General features: G+C 37.8%; 1 protein-coding gene and 1 long non-coding RNA gene across 2 annotated transcripts in view; one reads left to right on the plus strand and one right to left on the minus strand.

The window, feature by feature from the left end:
* The window catches only part of LOC115232424, a 47,544-nt gene that overhangs the window by 9,354 nt on the left and 11,824 nt on the right, over positions 1-26,366 (minus strand). The window contains exons 3-14 of the mRNA XM_029802288.2: positions 23,566-23,696; positions 23,074-23,203; positions 20,501-20,569; positions 19,490-19,599; positions 16,784-16,871; positions 12,199-12,453; positions 9,945-10,039; positions 7,256-7,372; positions 5,842-5,902; positions 2,665-2,775; positions 909-973; positions 645-716 (exon numbers count right to left, since the gene is read on the minus strand). Of these exons, the coding sequence (XP_029658148.1) occupies positions 645-716; positions 909-973; positions 2,665-2,775; positions 5,842-5,902; positions 7,256-7,372; positions 9,945-10,039; positions 12,199-12,453; positions 16,784-16,871; positions 19,490-19,599; positions 20,501-20,569; positions 23,074-23,203; positions 23,566-23,696 (1,304 nt within the window). The remainder of the gene's footprint in view (positions 1-644; positions 717-908; positions 974-2,664; positions 2,776-5,841; positions 5,903-7,255; positions 7,373-9,944; positions 10,040-12,198; positions 12,454-16,783; positions 16,872-19,489; positions 19,600-20,500; positions 20,570-23,073; positions 23,204-23,565; positions 23,697-26,366) is intronic.
* LOC118762148 lies at positions 12,661-20,457 on the plus strand. The gene is made up of 3 exons (XR_004997927.1): positions 12,661-12,728; positions 15,299-15,308; positions 20,445-20,457. It is a non-coding gene; the product is annotated as an uncharacterized LOC118762148 (long non-coding RNA).

Raw genomic sequence — 26,366 nt, forward strand, 5'->3', positions numbered from 1 at the left:
ATACATTAATTTCAACACTTCTTATTAATAACAGCTTTGTTTCTTTCCAGTTAAACAGACATCTGACTGTTCAAATAAGACTTCAAAAGTAACTAATAGCTACTTCTCTTGAAAATGGACAAAATTCGGCATCGTGGTTTTATCAAGTACTTGCAGAAAAAGGGTTTAGCCCCCAAGAACATTTATGCTGACAAGGTTGCTATATTAGGGGATGATGCACCAGCTTTATCAACAGTGCAAAAGTAGACAGCTGAATTTAGGAGGGAAGGGAGTCTTGAAGATGACCTAAGACGACCTAAGATGACCTAAACTATCACCACTGAGGAAAACGTTGATTGTGTTCACCCCATGGTGATGGATGACAAGTGATTGACCATGAATCAAATAGCCAATGCTGTTAGCATATCCCTTGAGAGGCTTGAGAATATTCTGCATTCCGAACTTGGCATGATGAACGTTTCTACTTGATGGATGCCACATCATCTGACACCTGATCAAAAGCACACCAGGCTGCCCACATCATAGGCTTTCGCTGTCTTCATATCCTTAAAAGTCAATAAAATATTTGATGTTTTTAAACACACCTTATTTTTTAAATTTTTAACTACATCAGAAAATAAAGAATATCTTGATGACAGACTTACCTCATGGCATGAATTCCTGTATCAACCACAAGGCGACATGCTCGGTGCATTTCAAAATTGTAACGGCCCAACCTAAAAGTTTTAAATTCATACAAGGAAACAACCATTAAGATACAATACAGACATAAAAATACTATTTCCAAAAGTAAATGATGAATTAATAGTTTAAATTTCTCAAGTGTTTTCCTTTATAATATGTTTTTTTTTAATATTGAAACAGCATTAAAAAGAACATCAAACTGTATTGTGTTCACATTTACTTACAGTTTATAGTTATCTGTATACAATCCCATCTCTTTTCCAAGTGCTTCACAGTAAAGGCCCCAACCCTGTCAAAAGCAAAATAAATAAATAAATATATATATATATTTAATAAAGTATTGAGTGGGTATTATCTGATGGTTGATGATTGATTTAGGTATGTTTCTCCATTTTCTCATTTTGTATTATAAATATATATATATATATATATATATATATTTACATCTAATATACTCTTTTTACTCGTTTCAGTCATTTGACTGCGGCCATGCTGGAGCACCGCCTTTAGTCGAGCAAATCGACCCCGGGACATATTCTTTGTAAGCCCAGTACTTATTCTATCGGTCTCTTTTGCCGAACCGCTAAGTAACGGGGACGTAAACACACCAGCATCGGTTGTCAAGCAATGCTAGGGGGACAAACACAGACACACAAACATATATATATATATATATATACGACAGGCTTCTTTCAGTTTCCGTCTACCAAATCCACTCACAAGGCTTTGGTCAGCCCGAGGCTATAGTAGAAGACACTTGCCCAAGGTGCCACGCAGTGGGACTGAACCCGGAACCATGCGGTTGGTAAACAAGCTACTTACCACACAGCCACTCCTGCGCTATATATATATATATTATATATATATATTTACATCTAATATAGGACAACATTTTTGAAAAAATTTTATCAATGGCCAGCATATTAAAAAAATACCTTTAAAGGTTAAATTTATAAACAACTTATAAACAAGGGCAAAAGAAAACAATTTTATCCTACATTAGTGATAAATTATATGGTTATTGACGATTAAGTCTATTTTGGCATATTTGGCATTGAAATTTTTTTCTTTTGCCCTTGTTTATAAGTTGTATATATATATATACATATATATATATATATATATATATATATTTATAAGAATATATGAATAATTGGGTACACTATCAGCAGTATATTGAATAGGTACTATCCCTTAGTTGGTTTCCCAACCTCTAACTCACAATACATATATATATACATAAATATATATGTGTGTGTGTGTGTATATATATATATATATATATATATATATATATATAAGAATTTTTTACATAATAAGATAAAAAAACCAAGGCTGTATAGATATTAGAGCATTTATAGATAGAAGGTCTTACAGCTGTTTCTAGGATATTAATTAATAATATCCCTTCACCAGATATCTCTTCATCGGATATGTAGTCAAACCACACATACATAAGTGAGTTCTAAATGCCATTCATACTCTCACATACACATACATGCATGCACAACACACACACACACACATGCAGAGCAGTCAATTAGACCTACCAAATCAATACATTACTCACATCAGATGCACACAAAGGTGCAGTCACACTGCTAATCTAACACACAGGTGTAACAACATTCTCTCTCTCTATCCGCTCAGTTGAAGTCGACTCTCGGTCACTCATTGGATCAGTGTCCTCCAGTCAGTTCTATCCTGGGCCGCTTCTTTCAGATTGGCTATGTCCATTCCGGTATCACTCCTGATGGTTTCAAGCCAGCGGGTTCTTGGTCGGCCTCTTCCTCTCTTGCCACTGATCATTGTGAGCATGATGTCCTTCTCCAGGGATTTTCTCCACATAATATGACCGAAATATGCCAATCTACGCTTGGTGATCCCAGCTTAATATTTTCCAAATAATGATGATTCGAGGAATGAAAGTAAATATCTCCAAATATATCAAAAATAAAAACTAACAAAAAAATTACTTACTTCCATATAAGCAGTATGAAGCAGAAAGCGAGAAGGTGCAAGATAATATTTCATATCCTGCATGAAGCATCGAAATGCTGGACAGTTTTCTATTTTCAAGGCCGCTGATGCCTGAAGGGAAAAAAATAAAATTGGAGAAAATCAGAATAGCATTAATAAAACGCATGTTACAAATAAGAGATCCGTGCAGTTGCTAGAAATTAATAGCCAAGTCTCCTTCAATTTCAATACTGCCCTCTTAGAAATGGAAGGATATATTGTCTACTGTCATCCAGAGAATACCAAACCTGGAACAAAAGATAGAATGGTCTTGACCAGAATATCTTTGATTATATGGCTGTTTGATCAGAAGTGAGTTGAGGCTAAACAACAACTCTAGTTGTGGAAGCACTCCGTCGGTTACGACGATGAGAGTTCCGGTTGATCCAAATCAACGGAACAGCCTGTTCGTGAAATTAACGTGTAAGTGGCTGAGCACTCCACAGACACGTGCACCCTTAACGTAGTTCTCGGGGATATTCAGTGTGACACAGAGAGTGACAAGGCCGGCCCCTTGAAATACAGGTACAACAGAAACAGGAAGTAAGAGTGAGAGAAAGTTGTGGTGAAAGAGTACAGCAGAGATCACCACCATCCCCTGCCGGAGCCTCGTGGAACTTTTAGGTGTTTTCGCTCAATAAACACTCACAACGCCCGGTCTGGGAATCAAAACCGCGATCCTATGACCGCAAGTCCGCTGCCCTAACCACTGGGCCACAACTCTAGTTACCATGATGGGAACTTCAACACAGGTTATCCACTCTGAACAATATAGTAGCTAAATATGTTTTAACAGCCTCGGAGGTAAGAAAGCTCACTTGCGAGATAGAAATGCAGATCTCCATATTACTGACCTTACAAAAATCATACCTAGGGTAATGAGAAGATACTCAATCAACATAGTAGTTATTTATATATTAATTGCACTTACAACATGCTTAGCATCACAGGAACCAGTAGGCTGGAAAACCATCAAGATGGCTGTGGAGGCAGCAGAGGTAACTGTGGATCAGGCGGTGCAAGCACTGGAAGGCGTAGTGTTACCAGAGATAGTGCTAATTGGACACAAGCTCTGAAGGCTTGATCAACCTCAGTCGGGTCACCCAGGAGAAGGCGTCTGATGTCAAATGATCCAAAACACATAATGACCCAAGAAAACATCACTGATGATGTGTCTAGGTGCATCACAAGATGATGTATGGAAAAATTGAAATTTGAAATTGTCTCCCCTACTTTTTCTGACCACAATTAGTCATTCAGATAACGATAATTTTCAACACTAATTAAAATTTCTAATCCTAACCTTAACTGCATTAAGTCAGAAATGTTGCTCTTTAGTAGGCTGGGACACATCTTCAGAACATTCCTAACTTGTAAAAGCGAGGATCACATTTTTACACTCACATCATAAATTTCTATGTATTCTATTACCTTCCAAGTTTCAGTTTGACCAGCTGACTCTTAGTTAAGAGGATCTCTATGAACTTTTCAGAATCTTCATATCTAAGATGACTCTGTATTTAACACTCTTGCACAAAAAGTCACCCATTTTCTCTCCAACTCTATACAAAAACTCTTCTCAAACTCTCCTTCCTGGCCTCATCTATTTTATCAACATGAGCACACATGTGCTCATCATCATCATCATAGTTTAACGTCCGTTTTCCATGCTAGCACAGGTTGGACGGTTCAACCGGGGTCTGGGAAGCCTGGAGGCTGCACCAGGCTCCAGTCTGATCTGGCAGTGTTTCTACAGCTGGATGCCCTTCCTAATGCCAACCACTCCATGAGTGTATTGGGTGCTTTTTACATGCCACCAACACAGGTGCCAGGGGAGGCTGGCAGCGGCCACGATTGGTTGGTGCTTTTTACGTGCCACCAGCACTGAAGCCAGTCAAGGCGGTGCTAGCATCGGCCATGTTCGGATGGTGTTTTTTACATGCCACAGTGCACAACTGCTCCAATATATGAAAATATGTGACAGTGTATCTCAACTTGATAAAAAGAATCTATCTACAATTCATTGCCTTTAATTTCCAACATCTCAAAGGTGATGAAAAGTCATACACAACTATTGCCTTTATAATTTGAATCTCTTTCCTTTCTTAATGCTCATCAGCATGGTTTCTACTGCAGACCTGCTTTCTCTATCTTACCTTTGAGGATTTGGGCACCACCAATGATGTTGTCCCTGACATCATCAAAGCTTTTGACTATATGTGACACATGAACACCCAACTTAAGTTGCCCACATATACACTCCATCAGTTCTTACCCCTTGGATTTATGTCCCATGTCTCCATCAACCAGGTGGAAAAACTAAAGTACTGAATTGCATTTAATCATTTAATTTGATATCTACACATCATATACCTGCTCAGTCAAGGTTAACAGGAGCTGCACTACAAAGCCACCACCACCAACAATAACACAGTTAACTGAAGATACCCAACAATAATACCACCACCACATACATTAAGACCTTCACAACTAATTCTCATGGTTCTAGGATGAATATCAAGATTTAAGTTCAAAAAGTGTATGGTTATTACAGGAACTGGTATGATGCTTGTGCTGTGTAAATACCATTACTGGGATCTGACTCAGTTATAATCTTTATATATAAAAGTAAGGTTGTGTGTCTGTCTCCTATGATTTAGATTCCTAACTACTCCCACATTTTGCGGTGCAGTTTAACCAAAACCGGGTATCTTATAGTTGTGATTCATATCGAGCCCTTCTGGGTATTAGCGCGCGTCTACGATGAGTCTACGATTTAAAAAAAAATTCACCATCATTTTTTTCTATTTTAATGCATTTTTTTCGCTAAGGGAAGTAACTCTCTAAAAATGTCTACGATTAGTCAACGATTTTTTAAAAAATTTACCATCATTTTTTTTCCATTTTTAATGCATTTTTTGCTATTTTTTTGCTATAACTCTCTAAAAATGCTTATATAGTTATTTCCCTTACAAACCTGAGCAACGCCGGGCGATACTGCTAGTTGCTTATAAAATTATTTTTCAAAAAATATCTAAGTTAATATTTAACTTTAAGATACTAATTCTCTCAAATTATCAAAGAATGTTGGATTTACTAGAACTTCTCTCCAATCTGAAAATTTTAGATAAAACTAACCTGGGTATGATGACCAGGAATTCCTTCATGTAAACATAAGGCAGGTATTTCATATTTAGGGCTACAAAGAAAAAAATTTGAAATATATTTAGAAGAAAATAATCAGACATTTTAAGAAGAATTACACTTTTCTTTTGTTTGACCAGGGAAATGGAAGTGAATATACAACAGAATAAAATTTTCGAATAGTTTATAGGCAAACATTCATCAATAGATTTAACCAATAAATATATCTTTCTTTTTAAAAAACAATCATCCTTCTACAATCAATTAAAAAGTAATTGTTTATTCACCCAATGCATCATCATCACCATCATTTAACGTCTGCTTTCCATGCTAGCATGGGTTGGACGATTTTGACTGAGGGCTGGCGAACCAGATGGCTGCACCAGGCTCCAATCTTGATTTGGCAGAGTTTCTACAGCTGGATGCCCTTCCTTATGCCAACCACTCCGTGAGTGTAGAGGGTGCTTTTTACGTGCCACTGGCATAGGGGCCAGTCAGGCGGTACTGGTAATGACCTCGCTCAAATCTTTTTACACATGCCACCGGCACAGGTGCCAGTAAGGTGATGTTGGCAACGATCAAGCTTGAATGGTGCCCTTTTACGTGCCACCGGCACGGAAGCCAGTTGGCTGCTCTGGCAACGATCACGCTCAAGTATGATATGATAAATTTATCATACTCAAGCATGAGTATGATAAATAGAGTCAGTTACTTGATCAGTTCTAAACTAGGTTATCTGTTAATTAGTGATTAGTCATACTGACTCCTGTGAATGATAATTCAGAGACTTACACTTTTCTCAAATTTTTTAGTGGAACAAGTGAAGTAGCAACAAACAAGGGTTAAACATGGCAACAGACTCAGATTTGCTGGTGCATGTCTCAGTGGTTAGAGCGTCAGGCTCCCAATCATGAGAGAGTGAATTTGATTCCTGGACCAGGCTGCGTGTTGTGTTCTTGAGCAAGACACTTTATTTCACATTGCTCCAGTTCATTCATCTGTAGAAATGAGTTGCGACGTCAATGGTGCCAAGCTGTATCGGCCTTTGTCTCTCCCTTGAATAACGTCAGTGGCATAGAGACGGGAGGCTGGTATGCATGGACGCCTACTGGTCTTCTATAAACAACATTACCCAGACTTGTGCCTCAGAGGGGAACTTTCTATGTGCTATCCCATGGTCATTCATGACCAAAACGGGGTTCTTTTACCACTTATACACTAGTGCTTGCTATACAGTAGTTACTCCATACTAATTTACTATTTCACATAATTTATTCTCAAAGATAATAGTAGTAGCAATAACACACTTATATTAGAAAAATATCCAGTAAACTTTCATATGTAACTTTAAAAATTGAGGAATAAATAGCTGGGTATCAAAAAGAAATTAAGAAACATAAATTCTTACCTGACATCAAATTTACTGGTGTTGATCATATAAGTGCCCATTCGGGAGCCATCTGGTGTTCCAGCCAAGTAGAAAGCAGCTGGAGAACTATCCATACCTTCAGGAGTAGGCTTGATTCTTTCAAGGTGAAGAGAAGAATAGAGGACAAGAAAATAAATTTATATGTGTTGGGTTGCTGTTTTTTTTTTCTCATATTTTTATATGTGATTACTCTTTTACACATTTCAGTCATTTGATTGTGGCCATGCTGGAGCACCGCCTTTAGCAGAAGAAATCGACTCCAGGACTTATTCTTTGTAAACCTAGTACTTATTCTATCGGTATCTTTTGCCAAACCGTTAAGTTTTGAGGACATAAACATACCAGCATCGGTTCTTGAGCAATGGTGAGGGGACAAACATAGATACAAAGACACACATACATATATATATATATATATATATATATATATATATGACAGCCTTCTTTCAGTTTTCATCTACCAAATCCACTCACAAGGCTTTGGTTGACCCAAGGCTTTAGTAGAAGACACTTGCCTAAGGTGCCATGCTGTGGGACTGAACCCAGGACCACGTGGTTGGGAAGCAAGCTTCTTACCACACAGCCACGCCTGCACCTATCTATATTGGAAAAGTAACATGTTTCTAGTTTTACAAATATTGTTAAATGAGAATACTAATTAAGCAATGTTAATGATGGAGTAGATCTTTATTGAACTCAAAAGCTTATGACTCAGAGGAGAGAAAATCATCATCATCATCATTATCATTTAATGTCCGCTTTCCATGCTAGCATGGGTTGGACGATTTTGACTGAGGGCTGGCAAACCAGATGGCTGCACCTGGCTTCAATTTTGATCTGGTAGAGTTTCAACACCTGAATGCCCTTCCTAACGCCAACCACTCCGAGAGTGTAGTGGGTGTTTTTACGTGCCACCTGCACGGGAGCCAGTCAGGCGGTACTGGCAATAACCTTGCTCAAATCTTTTTAGACATGCTACCGGCAGTAAGGCAATGTTGGTAACGATCACGCTCGAATGGTGCCTTTTATGTGCCACCAGCACAGAAGCCTGTTAGCTGCTCTGGCACCGGATCTTTAATGAACATGCTTTTTTTTTTTCAATGATATCAATGGCATAAGTGAGAGTTGCTCATATGTCATAGAATTTTAATTGTCATGCCTAGTACCTTGCAAAGTAAATAATATATGCTGACTGAACACTTTGTAGGGACAGTAAAAAGCTATCAACAATCAAAAGTTACCAAATTTCAAAAATATGTAAGATACACCATTACCAAGAAATTTCAAAATATTTATCCATTTCTTTAAATTTAAGAAGTAAGCTATGTTTACAAAACTTTGTTGTCCAACCCATCCCAGCGTGAAAAACAGATATGAATGGACAGTATTGACAACGACGGCTCAAAGAAACCTTTGAGTCTAACCATAATATAATACTGTAAATCCTCGAGTATAATCTGCCCTTGAGTATAATACGCAGGGTATTTTTAGAGGGGTGTACCTCTGAAAAATCTAAACATTGTGTATAACACGCACCCCTTCTCTAACTTGAGTCGTGTGTAATTAAGCCAGCAGCACCTAGTCGAACAAACACTTCCACGCATGCGTAATACAATAATGGTGATGTTCTTAACTGTTATATGGGAATGTAAATGTTTGCAAATTGTGTTTGTTACATGATATTCTGTGTTCTGAATACTTTTATTTTAATAAATGTTGCTTACTGCAAGTTATGGATGATCCCTTTATGACTTCATTGCTTTTAGGCTTAGCTTAAGGGATTTTTGCGCCCTACATCACAAAATGCATTTGAATAAACATTGCCAGACAGCAAATAGAGACTCGGACATTGCCTAGAAAATAATTTTCATTTTTAACCTCATATATAGTACGCACTAGGGATTTTGACCTTTAAATTTTGGGGAAAAAAATGTGGATTATACTCGAGGATTTATGGTATATATTTTTCAGAATTATAGTTTTCTGCTCTATAAATCTGGTAGATAATCTACACCTCATCCATTTGATACAACTAGATTACACTTGGTATATTTCCTATGTTTTCTATTACAATTAAACAGAAATGTTTCTTTCTGGCATATTGAAAAATAACCTTTATAATATTTTGGCTCATAGCCACAAACAGAATTTGATATTCAAATTTCAAATGACATTCTTTTAAAATGGAAAATAGTGGATGCATATACTAGCTAGTGTTGAAAATAGCAATCACAATTGCTCACTGACTGACTTATTTCCCATCCTCTCTCTTTCCCTAGCACAACATGCATCCACCCTTCATTTGTTCTATACTCCCTCTGCCACAAAACTTCATCACTGCTTCCTTGTTGTATCCATACTTTCACTTATTTTCTCAAGAGCTCACGTGACCATGAGCAAATACAATCACCCAGCAACTTGCTCACCCTTGACCCAGTTTAATATCTTGGATATGACAGCTAAGGAGAGAAAGTGTTGCACCAGTACTAGACTGGTACTCCTTTTTTTAACTCAGTGGGCTGGAGCAACATAAAACAAAATGCCTTGCTCAAAGATGCAATGCCTGCTTTTATATATAGAACACTCTTTTTTTTTTTAAGAAGTTTAAATAATCTTTAAAAAATTGGAAAGCAGGAATAATTAAAAGACAAAATTTAGTTCTACTTACATCATTTCTATGTCTGGAAGATCTTTAAAATACTTTGGAATTAGGGGCATGATTTCATCCTCACAAATTTTCTTGACATATTCTAATAATTCTTCCTGAAATGAGAAAGAGCCTAGCCTTAGCATCAGAGCTAACACATCAAAGAACAAATGTTAAATCACTTATCAAATACTAATGATGATGATGATGATGATAACACTGAAAATGATAATAGAATAACAAGGAGAAGAAAGATGGTGGATATCACATCCTAACCAACTGCATATCTATAGGTGATATGAGTACCATCAGATAACATACAAATACAACCTAACACAGCGTGCTTCCTCACAAACTTCACTTACCAATAAGCCTGACTGCTATTACTATATTAGGAACAAAAGCAGCTGAGAAGAGCCCTGGGCTGGCTATATACATACATGTTACATTAAAAATATAAATATTAACAGGTAACAAAAACATCAATTATAATGAAGTTGATGTTGCTACTCCTTAGTCCAAAGTCAGTCCTGATAGAGTAGCCCAAATTCAATGGTATGACCATCCTGACATTTCTCAAGAATAGTAGCCTGGACAATAATATCTACTATATCTATTAGTTTTTTTGTTTTTGTTTTTTTTGTAGGACGGTATGGATCATTTAAAGGAAATCTGGCTGCTGTTTTTAGCAAGGTGAAGGACTAGTTAAAGGCTCCATCAGCTCATCAATGAGTAGCATGAGTAGCAATGAGATTATACAATGAGGGTTAGCTGAAAAGTTCATAGGCTGACCAAATGAGGTTTATTTTTCAACATAGCTCCATTTGCAGTCCACACACTTCTTCCATTGCCATTGCATTGTTGTAATCCCATTAGTGAAGAAGCTTTCATCCTGTTGGTCAAAAAAGGTAACAACAGCAGATATGACATCCTCACTATTGTAATATGCATTCACAGCCAAAAGTTTTCTCATGTTGGGGAACGGATGATAATCAGATGGGGCCAAATCAGGATAGTGGGGGAAGTGGTCAACCCATTCAAAGCCAAGTCATGCACAGCAACCAATGTTGCAGCACACAGCTTGTGTACTGCAGCATTATCTTGATGAAGAAGACACTTTTCATTAGATTTCCTGGGTGTTTGGTCTTAACAGTTTTTCATAAATGTCTCAGTGAGTTGGCTTTAATACTCTCCATTGAGGGTGTGGCCTTTTGAAGATAGTCAATAAACACAATGTCTTTTGCATCCCCAAAAAACTGACCTCATCAACATTGCCATCAACCAGTTGTCATAGATTATTTAAAAAGAGAAAGAACCATAATTTTCAGCCACCATAATTTGCTGAATTTAAAAAAAAAAAATATCTACGGGAAGTAACTGAAATGGGCCACTGGTTTGAATTTAGATGATTAAATTGTAACAGGTTTCTTCTCAAATTTGATCTTGCAACATTTCTATCTGAATTATTACCATGTTTGGTAATTTTTATCACAAATTACAATAAAACACTCATGCAATCATCCAGCATACCAGCTGATATACATTACAGCCAATCACATTTGGCAGCAGACAACAAGAAAACCATTTGACTCCTGTGCTTGAGGAGACCTATTGAGTCAAGTACATCAACATCAAAAATCAATGGAAATTGTAGTTGTGATCCCTGTGCCAGTGGCACGTAAAAAGCACCATCCGAACGTGGCTGATGCCAGTGCCACCTTGACTGACTTTCGTGCCGGTGGCACGTAAAAAGCACCAATCCAATCGTGGCTGTTGCCAGCCTCGCCTGGCACCTGTGCCGGTGGCACGTAAAAAGCACCCACTACACTCATGGAGTGGTTGGTGTTAGGAAGGGCATCCAGCTGTAGAAACACTGCCAGATTAGATTGGAGCCTGGTGCAGCCTCCTGGCTTCTCAGCCCCCGGTCGGACTGTCCAACCCATGCTAGCATGGAAAATGGATGTTAAACGATGATGATGATGATGCATAAATACAAAAGAACATTTTAAAAGTTTATTGTGAGATTGTATTAAACCATGATTTTAGCTCTCACCAGAGATCACTTTAGTCACAGTTGGAGGTCAGGTTCACTCATTTGCTAACCAGTGTGTACTGGGTGCACTAGTACCAACACTGGAGGGATTGTCTCATTCATCAATCACTCTAGATGATGTTTGTGGGAATGGTGGCTTTCTGCCATGGCCCCAACATATGAAGAGGATATGAAAGGGGTTACTATGTATTTATATGTAATCAACAACAATGCCATGCCTACCTTTGTTTGACAAAAGAATTCTTTCCTTGTCTTAAGTATTTGACTACATTCTTTCATGTCCAATGGAAGATTCTCAGCCTTGTAGATTTTCATAATTTCGGATTTGATACGTTCAACTTCCGACAGCCCAAGCTTGTGGATCTCTTCAGGACTCAGGTTGGATGATGTATGGAAACGGACACAAGCATCATAAAACTCCTTCCCGTTTGGCAAATAACAGGCACCGGGTTCTTGGCGGGAATGTTTCAGGTATACCTTGAGTAAAACATAAACCAACAATTAAGAACCATCACAATTTTTTTTTTTAATTACAAAATGAAATGGAAATACACTTGCAATACAACCACACTTACATAGACATGCAATAAAATTTTTATATATTTCACATTTATTACCCAACATAAACTCTCTCTATCTCTCTCTCTCTTTCTCTCTCCGTGAGAGAGAGAGAGCAAGGTAGGCAGGCAATAAAACTGTAGCAGGAAGGTATAGGGTTATAAGGCCCAGCTATAATACCTAAATTATAAGAAGTTGGAGAAGAGGACAACAATTGAATGTTTGTGAGAGCTAACCAATGAGAACCACAAACCAGCTTTGTAGATGGAAAATGCACTGGAACTAAAGAAATAGTAAGTGATACACTACAATGGTGAAATGTACAATAGAGCCATAAAATCTAGGTTTGTCAAGAGCAGGGTGGAGAGTGAAGAGAGTAAGGAACAGTAGCAGATAGCTAGAAGGAAAGCTATGTGTCAAATAACTTGAGCTTAAGAAGTTTTCCATTCTACTCTCTGTGAGGACCAGGAGTACAACTGAGGTTTTCTAGACTACAAAGCAATCCATCAGAGTAAGTTAGGGTGTCATTGGCAAAAGTATATGTAGAATAATTGTGGAACACATGTCCAGATCAACATTGACAAGAAGCAGAGAAGCAATATTACAAGCAATTTTACAAGCACCTGTTCTTACAAGAAGCAGAGCTATTTATTGTGTAACATAAATATGACAGTACCATTTCATTCAAATTATGTTATTGTTGTATACTGAAACTGTACACCCCTCCCAAAAAAGTGGTAGTAGCCAGCCATTATAAATAGACTAGTAGCTGGTTGACAAAAAGGTCAGGTCAAAAGCACCTGTATACAACAATATACAACAATAACATAATTTGAATGAAATGGTGCTGTCATGTTTATGCTACACAATAAATAGCTCTGCTTCTTATAAGAACAGGTGGAATAAAAATCCCATATATATATATATATATATATATACACACAAACACATGCACACAACTGAAATGTTAAAGTTGTTCAGTTTTGATATTTTTTGCTTAAAAAAAAATGTGAAAATTTAATAACCCAAACATGTTTTTTTTTCTCTTGATGATGATTATCACTTATAATAGCATGACTCTCATTCAACACTAGACACAGACTGTAACGGAGTATCCGGAAACTGAAAATATAAGCAATCCTACAGCATCAGGTGGCAACTATCATGACCAGAAGGGACTCCTTGTAGCCAAGCTACATCAACATACTCAACAATGGAAATATTTTAAATCTTTCATTTACAGTTTTTACGCAAGCATTTACAGCTGGTCAGACTAATTTTGTAACAACTACCACCCACTCTCATTATCATCTACTCAGTGCTTTCCACAGATAACACACTCTCTCCAAATAATCTACTTAGAACCAACTTGAAGATGGCTATGCTTCCAGCAAATATAAGTAGAAACAAAATGCTTGTGGATAGAAATGTCACCCGCCCACTTCTTGGTACTCTTAAAGCAACCTTATTTCAATTAAATAAAAACAGTTTTAAGGAGTGTTAGATTTTCAATTTAAAAAGGAGGAATGAAAAAATTAGCTATGCATCAAACATATCCTTTTACGAAGTGCCAGGTTTCTAAAGCTGATATTCATATCCTGATTACTAAACAGAATAGAAGCAAAGTTACTTGTTTCAGTCATTTGATTGGGGCCATGTTGGAGCACTGCCTTTTAGTCAAAGAAATTGACCCCTGGACTTATTCTTTGTAAGCCTGGTATTTATTCTATTGGTCTTTTCAGCCGAACTGCTAAGTTACGGGGGGACATAAACACACCAATATTGGTTGTCAAGTGATGCTGAGGGGGGGGGACAAACACATAAATATATACACACAAATACACACACAAACACACATATATATAATTATAATAATAATAATAACAATAATAATAATAATAATAATAATAATAAGGAGTATAACTCCAAACTTACAGGGAAAAATTCAATTTTTTATTAAATCAAATTTCACAATATAAATATATAATATATCTAAATTAGAGAAAAACCACTATTATATAGGCGCAGGAGTGGCTGTGTGGTAAGTAGCTTGCTAACCAACCACATGGTTCCAGGTTCAGTCCCACTGCGTGGCATCTTGGGCAAGTGTCTTCTGCTATAGCCCCGGGCCGACCAAAGCCTTGTGAGTGGATTTGGTAGACGGAAACTGAAAGAAGCCCGTCGTATATATGTATATATATGTGTGTATATGTTTGTGTGTCTGTGTTTGTCCCCCTAGCATTGCTTGACAACCGATGCTGGTGTGTTTACGTCCCCGTCACTTAGCGGTTCGGCAAAAGAGACCGATAGAATAAGTACTGGGCTTACAAAAGAATAAGTCCCGGGGTTGAGTTGCTCGATTAAAGGCGGTGCTCCAGCATGGCCACAGTCAAATGACTGAAACAAGTAAAAAAAAAAAAAAAAAATATATAATTCAAACAATGATAGACATAAACCAAATCATAAAGAAAAAATAAAATATATTATAAAACATTTAACTAGATCACAAAAAGTACTTGTTATATATTATATATTGTTTATTCATTTTTTTTGTACTTTTTGTGATCTAGTTATATGTTTTTTAATATATTTTATTTTTTTCTTTATGATTTGGTTTATGTCTATCATTGTTTGAATTACATAATAGTGATTTTTCGCTAATATAAATATATATATATGACAGGCTTCTTTCAGTTTCTGTCTACCAAATCCACTCACAAGGTTTTGGTTAGCCCGAGGCTATAGTAGACAACATTTGCCCAAGGTGCCATGCAGTGGGACTGAACCCAGAACCATGTGGTTGGGAAGCATGCTTCGTACCACAAAGCCATAAATCTATTACAAGTAACTAAGAAATTTACTTAACAGAAGTCTGCTACATATTTCCAAAGCTAGTAAACCATTGTAATGTAAAAATGGTAGAATGTGAACATGTACAAGGGGGTGCTGAAAAATTTCTGGTTTTAGGTAAAATAAAACAGTAATTATGATTTTATTCAACATATTATCGTTGCCAGAGCGGCTATCTGGCCTCCGTGCCGGTGGCACATAAAAGACACCATTCGAGCGTGATCGTTACCAGCATCACCTTACTGGCACCTGTGCCGGTGGCATGTGTAAAAGATTCGAGCGAGGTTGTTGCCAGTACCGCCTGACTAGCCCCATGCCGGTGGCACGTAAAAGCACTAACTACACTCTCGGAGTGGTTGGCATTAGGAAGGGCATCCAACTGTAGAAACTCTGCCTGATCAAGATTGAAGCCTGGTGCAGCCATCTGGTTCGCAAGCCCTCAGTCAAAATCGTCCAACCCATGCTAGCATGGAAAGCGGACGTTAAACGATGATGATGATGATGATGATTTCCCTCTCAGATTCACACTTACTGCAATGGTTCTTCAATTTTTCTTAGCCCTGTCAAAGGACTCAGAAGGTTGGGTACCCAACCAGGTCTTTTGCAATATTCTTAAAGGCAGGAACTTTACACCATCCCCTCTTATGTTGATAGATTTTGATACATATCTACTTGACTCTTTTATAGATACTCTGGTTATGTAATGGCTTTTAGCATTTTGTCCAATATATTAGCATATTAGTGAGATCATTGCCAAAGCAACAAGCTGGCCTTCGTGTCGATGGCACATTAAAAACACCATTCGAGCGTGATCGTTACCAGCGTCGCCTTACTAGCTCTTGTGCATATGAAAAAAACATTCGAGCAAGGTCGTTGCCAGTGCCGCTGGACTGGCTCCTGTGCAGGTGGCACATAAAAAGCACCATTTGAGCATGGTCATTGCCAGTACTGCCTGACTGGCCCTCATGCCAGTGGAACGTAAAAGCACTCCCTACACTCTTGGAGTGGTTGGCATTAGGAAGGGCATCCAGCTGTAGAAACTCTGCCAGATCAGACTGGAGCCTGGTGCAGCCATCTGGTTCGCCAGACCTCAGTCAAATTGTCCAACCCATGCTAGCATGGAAAGCGGACGTTAAACGATGATGATGATGATTAGCATCTACTATTTTGACTACCATAAAATAAAAATTTAAACTGTGTGATGAATATTCAAATCCATTCTCACATGCATGTGTACACATACACACACATGTATATATGTGCATACACAATATACTCATGCATCTATACGCACACATGCATATACAACAAATTTCAAAGTTTATCATAATAAAAATAATATTCACATTTCCATATAACAAAACTATCACAAGAAAAATATAATTTTTAAATGATTCACATTTTCAAGAAATTCTTTTAACTTTTGCAACGCAGGCTTCAATTGATTCTGGAGAATGTCAGATAGCTCTGTTTTGGTTTCTTCCACCCTAGAAAGTAAAATAGAGTAACACAAAGTATACATATGCACACATATATATCATTGGTTTCAAGTTTTGGCACAAGGCCAGAAATTTCAGGGGAGGGAGTAAACTGATTATATTCACCCCAGTGCTTGACAGGTACTTATTTTATGATGAAAGGCAAAGCTGACCTCGGCAGAATTTGAACACAGAACATAAAGACAAATGAAATGCCACCAAGCATTTTACCTGGTTTGCTAACAATTCTGCCAGCTTGCCTTACACTCTGACTTTTAATCAGAAAATGTGCACTGGCTGATAGGAGTAAGAATAAGTGACAGAATTTCCTTCATTCCTTCAGGGTCAATAAATAAAGTGCCAATTAGGTACTAGAGTTGACCCACCATATCTCTCTTTCTCTCTCTCTCTCCCTCTCTTTTTTTTTCTTTATTGCCCACAAGGAGCTAAACATAGAGGGGACAAACAAGGACAGACAAACAGATTAAGTCAATTACATTGATCCCAGTGCATAACTGGTACTTAATTTATCGACCCCGAAAGGATGAAAGGCAAAGTCGACCTCGGCAGAATTTGAACTCAGAACGTAACGGCAGACGAAATACCGCTAAGCATTTTGCCCGGCATGCTAACGTTTCTGCCAGCTCTCCCTCTCTTTCTGAAAGAAATCACCTGTAGTCAGATCTAAAGAGGGATGAACTCTGCCACATTTAAATTGCCCAAATGTCTGAAATACTGTATGTTACAACACATCCTTACAACTCCACTAGGAGGTGAGAGTCCAAGACAAGGCAAATAGCCATAGTCAAATGAAATTGTTTTTCCATGCAAGGATTTTAAACACTAAATAACAAAACAATTATTCAGTTAATAGAGCAGCAGCTATTAAAAATCCTCACACATTACAGCAACTCAAACAGCTAAGTTTGCAGAAAAAGTCAACTCATGCAAGTAGGGAAAGAAATATGGACACAAAATATTAAAATCAGTAATAAGCTTTTAAGCATTTCAACTATACTAAGTACATCACAAAGTTACAACTGGCCAAGACAATAGGATACTCAGCTGAAGCATCAGTAGTTGGTGTCCCATCACTGTTCTGTATCAACAAACAGTCAATTTATCTGTAAACAACTGCTATGGTAGGTAAGAATAGGTAACTTTTTGCTGTTATACTCTGAAGGAACATTGTTTAGATGATGCTTCATGAGTTTATAGTGTTAGGTTCAAGTGTATAAGTCAACTGAAGTGAGCTGATCTGTTCAAACTGACTTGCCTAAGATACACTTTGAAGATGAAGTGAGGAAGCAGTCTTCATTTGTATTCCAATAACTGAATACACTGTGGAACACACTGCCAATTAAAAAATCATGCTATGAGAATCATAGAACTGCTGTAAGTTCTTGGTAAAATAGTTTGTCATCTAGCTGGAACAGTTTTATTTCCCTTTTAGCATAAATACTTTTGCAAACAACATTCAGAATGACACAGAATGAAAGAAGGCTGGATCTTTGAAATAGAGGTACTCCTCATTTTTGCCAGGTGAGCGGACTGGAGCAACATGAAATAAAATGTCTCACTCAAGGACACAACACACAGTTGGGAATTGAACTTACAACTAAGCTACATGCTTTCACAATCATCATCATCATCATTTAACGTCTATTTTCCATGCTAGTATGGGTTGGACAGTTCAACTGGGGTCTGGGAAGCCAGTAGGCTGTGCCAGGCCCAGTCTGATCTGGCAGTGTTTCTACAGCTGGATGCCCTTCCTAACACCAACCACTCCGTGAGTGTAGTGGGTGCTTTTTACGTGCCACCTGCACAGTAAAAATAAATATATATATATATATGTGTGTGTGTGTGTGTGTGTGTGTGTGTGTGGCCGTTGCCAGCCTCGCCTGGCACGTAAAAAGCACCCACTACACTCACGGAGTGGTTGGCATTAGGAAGGGCATCAAGCTGTAGAAACACTGTCAGATCAGACTGGAGCCTGGACATTAAACGATGATGATGATGATGAACATAAATTCAAAAACATCTATGTGGTTAAGAAGCTTGCTTGGCAATCATGTGGTTTCAGATTCAGCCCCACCACACAGCACCTTGAGCTTCTTCTACTATGGCCTTAAGCCAGTCAATGCCTTCAAAGTGACTTTGGTAGATGGAAACTGTGTGGAAGCAGATGTGCGTGGGTTTTTGCATTTGTCAGCCGCCACCACTTGGCAACTGGTGTTGGTTTATTTACATTCTCATATCTCGCCAGTTTGACAAAAGAGACCATTAGAATAAGTAATCAGACTTAAAATATAAGCACTTGTTCAATTAAGTCTTTTGAGGTGGTACCCCAGCATGGCCACAGTTCAATGACTGAATCAAGTAAAAGATAAAAGATATATATCAAACTATGGATAATTCTCATATCATGGTGAAGTGCCTAGAAACTAGTAGAGTATCTGACTATGAACAAATACTCAGTTGCAAAATATATATATCCACTAACAATTCATGAAGTAGTATCCAGCTGCAAAAGCACACTCTAATTGTCCACAGATATAACAAACATATAAAATAAACACCATAGCAAAAACAAAGAGGAGAATTATAAACTCCAGGATAATACTTACATTCCTAACAGTTTCTCATTAGTTGGTGTCTTTTTAAATGGGTTTAAAAACACTGAAGTTCCACTGTCTATTTTCTTTATTAAGTCTTCTAGTTGTTGAGGAACTTCTTTCTAGAAAATAAGTAAATTATAAATATAAAGAAAGGAAAACAAATAAAAAAAATTTTTAATACTAATATTTGTTGCCAGTGCTGCTGGACTGACTCCTGTGCATTGGCACATAAAAACACCATTCATGGTCGTTGCCAGTTCCGCCAGATTGGCCCTCGTGCCGGTGGCATGTAAAAGCACCCACTACACTCTCGGAGCGGTTGGCATTAGGAAGGGCATCCAGCTGTAGAAACTCTGCCAGATCAGATTAGAGCCTGGCGCAGCCATCTGGTTCGCCAGTCCTCAGTCAAATCGTCCAACCCATGCTAGTATGGAAAGCGGACGTTAAACGATGATGATGATGATGATCTGGTTCCACATGAAATCTTGAATGGTCAGAGTTTTTGATAATGTTGGTAATATTCTAGTGAATTATGATTGAGTTGTTTTTTTGCATCAGATATAGTGGTCTGGGTTTGATTGCTAAATATTCCTGCTACAACCCTGAGTAAACATTGCCTTGAGTACACAGACATGCTATTCTGAAGTGAGGATTCTTTAGTTTTCACAAGATGGAAGATAGCCTCACTAACGCTGATGCCATGATAAAATGCACCCAGTACACTCTGTAATGAAGTTAGTAAATGAGTGCAGACAAAGTAGAGTGGTGAGGACTTTTTAGTGTTACTGAGAACATGACAACCTCTCTAGTGCTGATGCCACAATAAATGGTTGGTATTACGAAGGGAAACCAGCCATAGAAACTGAACTAAAAACGACATGTATGTAAGTGATAACTGCGAATAACTTGGAATGTGATGACATATCTAACTCATAATGTTTCTTTCTGCACAGAAAGCAGGCAGAAAATAATGATGACACTGATGATGTAATAAATGAAAATAGATTAGATGTAACATACCACTGACTCAATAGGACAAATCATCTTCTTCTCAATTCCCTCCAGCAAAATGGCTTCTATATCACCCAACTGAAACAAAATTATTATAGAATTTAATATAGAAGCAACTAGATGCAATCAGCTTTAGAACTTTTCCCAGATATTCAGCTTCAAATCTTTAAAATCTTTTAAAAACATTATTGTATTATTTAGCATCTAATTACTGGTTTCAAGTAATAAGCATTAGACAACATACTTTAAACAATCTAAATTTGGAATTCAAATCTTGCTCAAGTAAAGTTTACACTTGACCCTATGGAGGTTATAAAATAAATAGTAATTCTACTGAAAGAAAAGTTTACAATAGAAGTGGTACGAAACTCTAACATTAGGTAAAAATGAAAGAAATGTGTAACATTATGTGTCAGCCATTTTTACAAAATTTCAACAAATTGGCAATAAAAAGCCATTCTAATTTTACCTGTCAAACAACTTTTTTTTTATTCCAAGGATTTAGATCTGCATTTCATCCACTGGGTTAATTAAAACAAGAAGAATATGCCCATCTAACTCTTTAATAGACACTGCTGTTCAAAATAAGATCAGCAATTTCTACAGAAAATGCTACCATAGATGTGTAGAAATGGATATTTACATAAATCAATGCAGTGTTCTCAGTTTGAATCAGCCATAAAGCTAAACTGGTAAAGACAAGGAAATAAAGTCAGCTGTAACAGAGTATGCTAAGGCATTCCATCCATGACCAACTTGTCCTTCATTCAGACAATATCATCCAACATGCCCCTACTTTATAAGGCAGTAGGCTGTAATTTGAAGGAGATTAGCTGTTATTTCTAACAGGTCAAGGGACCACATAGAAGGTGCTTCACTGGCTTTAGGGATTAACATATATTGCACAGAGTAATTTTAATATCCCTAATGAGCTTTGATTTTAATAAATTCAGTACATTGAACAAAAGACCTGAACCTAATCATTCAACTTGCTAAAATCAGCAACTGTATATCTCCCTCATATCTATTTCTTTATTACCCACAAGGGGCTAAACACAGAGAGGACAAACAGGGACAGACATAGGTATTAAGTCGATTACATCGACCCCAGTGCGTAACTGGTACTTAATTTATCGACCCCGAAAGGAGGAAAGGCAAAGTCGACCTCGGCGGAATTTGAACTCACAACGTAACGACAGACGAAATACAGCTACGCATTTCGCCCGGCGTGCTAACGTTTCTGCCAGCTCGCCGCCTTATCTCCCTTATATCATACCCTACCACCCTAGAAAAGGGAGATACTTTGGAAATATGATCCTAGATACATTACACATGAGGAAAACAAACAAGACAGTCATGTTTGGACTGTTACAGATCACTACTGTTTGATCAGAGCTGACTTGGAGCCAATAAGAATAGCAACAAATCCAGCAAAACCCTACACCATTACAAATCTACTACTGAAACTGCACAAAAGACTGTAACTTATCTGAACAGCAGATATGAAATTCAAAATGAAAATTATGTTAATAAACGCACAAAAGTTACTAACTCTACTGTTTATATAGAGCAGATTCTTTCAGTTTTCACAGAAAGCCAGATATTAAGCACAACACAACAGAATGTTAACACCAATTTTATAAAATATTTTGGAAACTGGTTACTTAATGGAAAGTTATTAATATTATTGGGGGACTGGTTTTAGTGTTCTGTCAAAATTATTTTGACCCTTTCTTTGTATAAGTGCTCAATCTGTTGGGCATTAGCATTCAATCTTGCTAATAAAGTAGATCTCTGATAACTTGCCAGTGGTACGTAAGAGAACCATCCGAACATGGCCATTGCCAGCGCCACCCCGACTGGCCTTGTGCTGGTGGCACGTAAAAAGCACCATCCGATCGTGGCTGTTGCCAGCCTCGTCTGGCACGTAAAAAGCACCCACTACACTCTCAGAGTGGTTGGCGTTAGGAAAGGCATCTAGCTGTAGAAACATTTCCAGATTAGACTAGGCCTGGTGCAGCCTTCTGGCTTCCCAGACCCCAGTTGAACCGTCCAACCCATGCCAGCATGGAAAGCGGATGCTAAACGATGATGATGATGATGATGAACTTGCCATATGGTAACACAGCTATGATTAGTTCTATACATGGACTTGTTATTGAATGTTTGCTTTGATATTTCTCCCTTTATTCACAAGTCATTGAATCCATGCTCAAGATGTGCTTATGTCATCATTATCAGCATTTCTTTATCAATAAAAAAAATAGATAACAAACTTAAAATTTACAGTAGTTTACTTATTGCTAGATATATTCCAGATTTGCTTTTGTTTTTTTTTTGTTTTTTTACTTCTATTATATATCGGCCAAATCAGCAGAACAGCTATTCATCCAATTCTATCTTTTATCATCAAATATACACTTTTCAATTTTCTGTTATCTATTGTATATTACATTCCAATCTCTCTAGGCCTACTGTTATCTAGATTAAGAAACCAAGATAATTATTGCAAGCCATGAATGAACTTGCAATAATTGCTCATACACACTGCATTCATCTCCTATGAGGTTAGTTTAACTTACCTGCTTTACAAAACTCTTCATACAGGCAACATATTTCTTGTAGTCAGCTTCTTCCTTAAACTGCATCCAATCAATACGGAACATAAAATTTATGTGTGGATTTTCTAGGAAACTGATAGGAAAGTAGTAGCTAGAAGATAAGGAAAAATAGTAATTAACAAACAAGTTGCAATACTAAAGGATTGTAAGCCCAAGTTTCAAATTTGGTGTACTGAGAAATTATTCATCATTAGAGAAGGAACTGGAAAAATGATTTCCAAAGTTTATCACTCATGAATTGAAACTCAACCATTGTCAAAGGAATTAACCATTTTTTGTTGATCAAATGGCTATCACAGCAGTAGTTGAGTTAAAGTTGCTGAAATTAATTCACTGTGAGACAGAGAAGAGAGATATGTACATCAGGTGATTCAGAGTAACAGTGTTTATCAGAGAGAGAAGGATAGACAGACAGAGATTGAAAAGCTAATAAAGAAATAAAGAGTAACTTACCCCATGAAGTCTAAACCTTTAAGAGTGCTCTCAAGATCTTCTTTCAGCAAACGAAGATTTATTTTGGAGTCATGATCAAGATCTGACATGTCTATAGCAGAAGCTTCTTTCAAAAATCCTTCTATGATTGGCTGTAACCATATTAAAAAGGAAAAGAAACAAAAGAACAGTAACAATTTATAAAGGTTTAAAGAAGAAAGTTTAGAATCAATATGATATTATTTACAGTAAAATTCAAACCAGAACATCAATCTCTAAGCTAAGTGCTGTTAGCAAAGAATTTTGCAACACTAGAAGTTTTTCAACAAAGAATTTTCTATGCTAGATTATCTTCCTTGTTTTGTTATTTGAAGTAAAAACACTCAATCATAATATTTTTGTTTTCATCATCATTATCGTCATCATTTAACATCCTCCTTCCATGCTGGCAGGGGTTTTACAGGAACTGACATGTCAGAAGACTGTGCCAAGCTCTAAATCCTTTCAGACTTGTGGGCAAATTGATGCTTAATTTGAACTTCTGTAGGTTGACATTTGAAGAAAACTGGACACTAAACTCTGTTTGTGAAGACCTGTTGAGGCAAGTGAAATTGAAATCAAATTCGATGACTGGCATCCATGCTAGTGGAGCACTACGAGTACCATATGAGTGAGATTGCTGCCAGAGCAACAAGCTGACCTCAGTGCCGATGCATGCAAAAAGCACCATTTGAGTGTGATCGTTACCTGCGTTGCCTTGCTGGCACTTGTGCTGGTGGCACATGAAAAAACATTCGAGCGAGGTCATTGCCAGTGCCACTGGACTGGCTCCTGTGCAGGTGGCACATAAAAAGCACCATTTGAGCGTGGCCGTTGCCAGTACTGCCTGACTGGCCCTTGTGCCGGTGGCACGTAAAAACACCCACTACACTCTTGGAGTGGTTGGCATCCAGCTGTAGAAACTCTGCCAGATCGGATTAGAGTCTGGTGCAGCCATCTGGTTCGCCAGCCCTCAGTCAAATCATCCAACCCATGCTAGCATGGAAAACAGACGTTAAACGATGATGATAATGATGATGATGATAGAAGGGCATTCCAGAGGGCAGCAGCTTTAATTGAGAATTGATTGACAAAGGAATTATAACAGGATCTAGGGTAAGATGCAGAAGCTACAATGTGAGGAGAAGCAAGTAAGACAGATGAGTCTGGATGGAAGTGTATGCAACTTGCTGGTTCAGAATAGTGAAAACAGTTGTTGTAGCAGAGAGAAGAAACTTTTTTTTTTTTTTTGTAAGTACTACTGCTTGTTTTATTTTATCAGTTTGATCTGCAAGAAGAGGTTACACCCATAGTCTGCACAAGCTCTCCAAGATTGGTGAAATTTATATGGTTACTGTTCCTATTTAAAAAGTTAATAGCTGCCAGATAACATATTCAGAGAAGAATTTTTCAACAGACTAAGGCTCTGGGGAGAAAGGACTGAGAATAGTGATTAATCTGTGACCTTGAGATATGGAACACAATACAAGCCTCAAGAACAAATCCCACGGGTGAGTAATATGAACGAATAGGTCTCTAGTAGATCTGGCTTTACCACAACTGATTCTCAAAACAACACTCCAGTTGTATCTCCATGTAAGACTATATTATGTTGCTGTACACATTTAACCTGCTTGATGGTGGGATATTAATCCAACTTCATTGGTTATAGAAGCAGCATGCTTCTGTAAGTGGAAAGTTGAAGTATAAAGTAGAAAGTTTGAATACTTGGGTTCAGTGAGTTGGTTATAATGAAAAGTCAAGTGCAGGAGTCGCTGTGTGTTAAGTAGCTTGTTTACCAACCACATGGTTCCAGGTTCAGTCCCACTGCATGGCACCTTGGGCAAGTGTCTTCTACTATAGCCTCGGGCCGACCAAAGCCTTGTGAGTGGATTTGGTAGACGGAAACTGAAAGAAGCCCGTCGTATATATGTATATATATATATATATATGCGTGCGTGTGTTTGTGTGTCTGTGTTTTTCCCCCTAGCATTGCTTGACAACCGATGCTGGTGTGTTTATGTCCCCATTACTTAGCGGTTCGGCAAAAGAGACCGATAGAATAAGTACTGGGCTTACAAAAGAATAAGTCCTGGGGTCGATTTACTCGATTAAAAGGCGGTGCTCCAGCATGTCCGCAGTCAAATGACTGAAACAAGTAAAAGAGTAAAAGAGTAAAGAGTATGAGAGACAGAGAAATAGATGAAAACAGAGGGTTTGGGTCAAGGCAGTGTGCAGCCAACACAGTCTAACAGAGTGGTGTTAGAAGAGACACAATGTAAACATGGTACAAAGTTAGGCTTAAGAACACCAGTAATCAGATAGTCACAACCCTATATTTGAGACCTGAATATATAATAATAATAATAATAATTGTGTACAGTGCTCAGGTGCACTACAACTCATCTAAAGTGTATATATAATCAGGTGTAGTTTCGACGGATTTCGGGAAGCATGAGGGCCTTAAAGGATGCAGTGTCATGGCAGTCAGCAACTGACGCAGGCAGTTTATTCCACGCTTCAGCAACCCTGAGCGTGAAAAAATGTTTCCGAAAGTCATGGGAGCTGTGCTGTTTTCTGACTTTGTAGGCATGTCCACGTGTGTTAGACACATGGAGATCAAAAAGGTGTTCAGTGTTGTTGTTGGTGAGGTGGTTGATAACCTTGTGGGTGTTTACCAAGTCCGTCGCTAGACGCCGGAGCTTCAGTGAATCCATGCCCAGGGAAACAAGGCGCTCAGAATATGGTAGGTGTCTGATGGAGGGTATGTGTTTGGTTGCACG

Source organism: Octopus sinensis, linkage group LG2, assembly GCF_006345805.1.
Source record: "Octopus sinensis linkage group LG2, ASM634580v1, whole genome shotgun sequence".
Classification (NCBI taxonomy): Eukaryota; Metazoa; Mollusca; class Cephalopoda; order Octopoda; family Octopodidae; genus Octopus; species Octopus sinensis.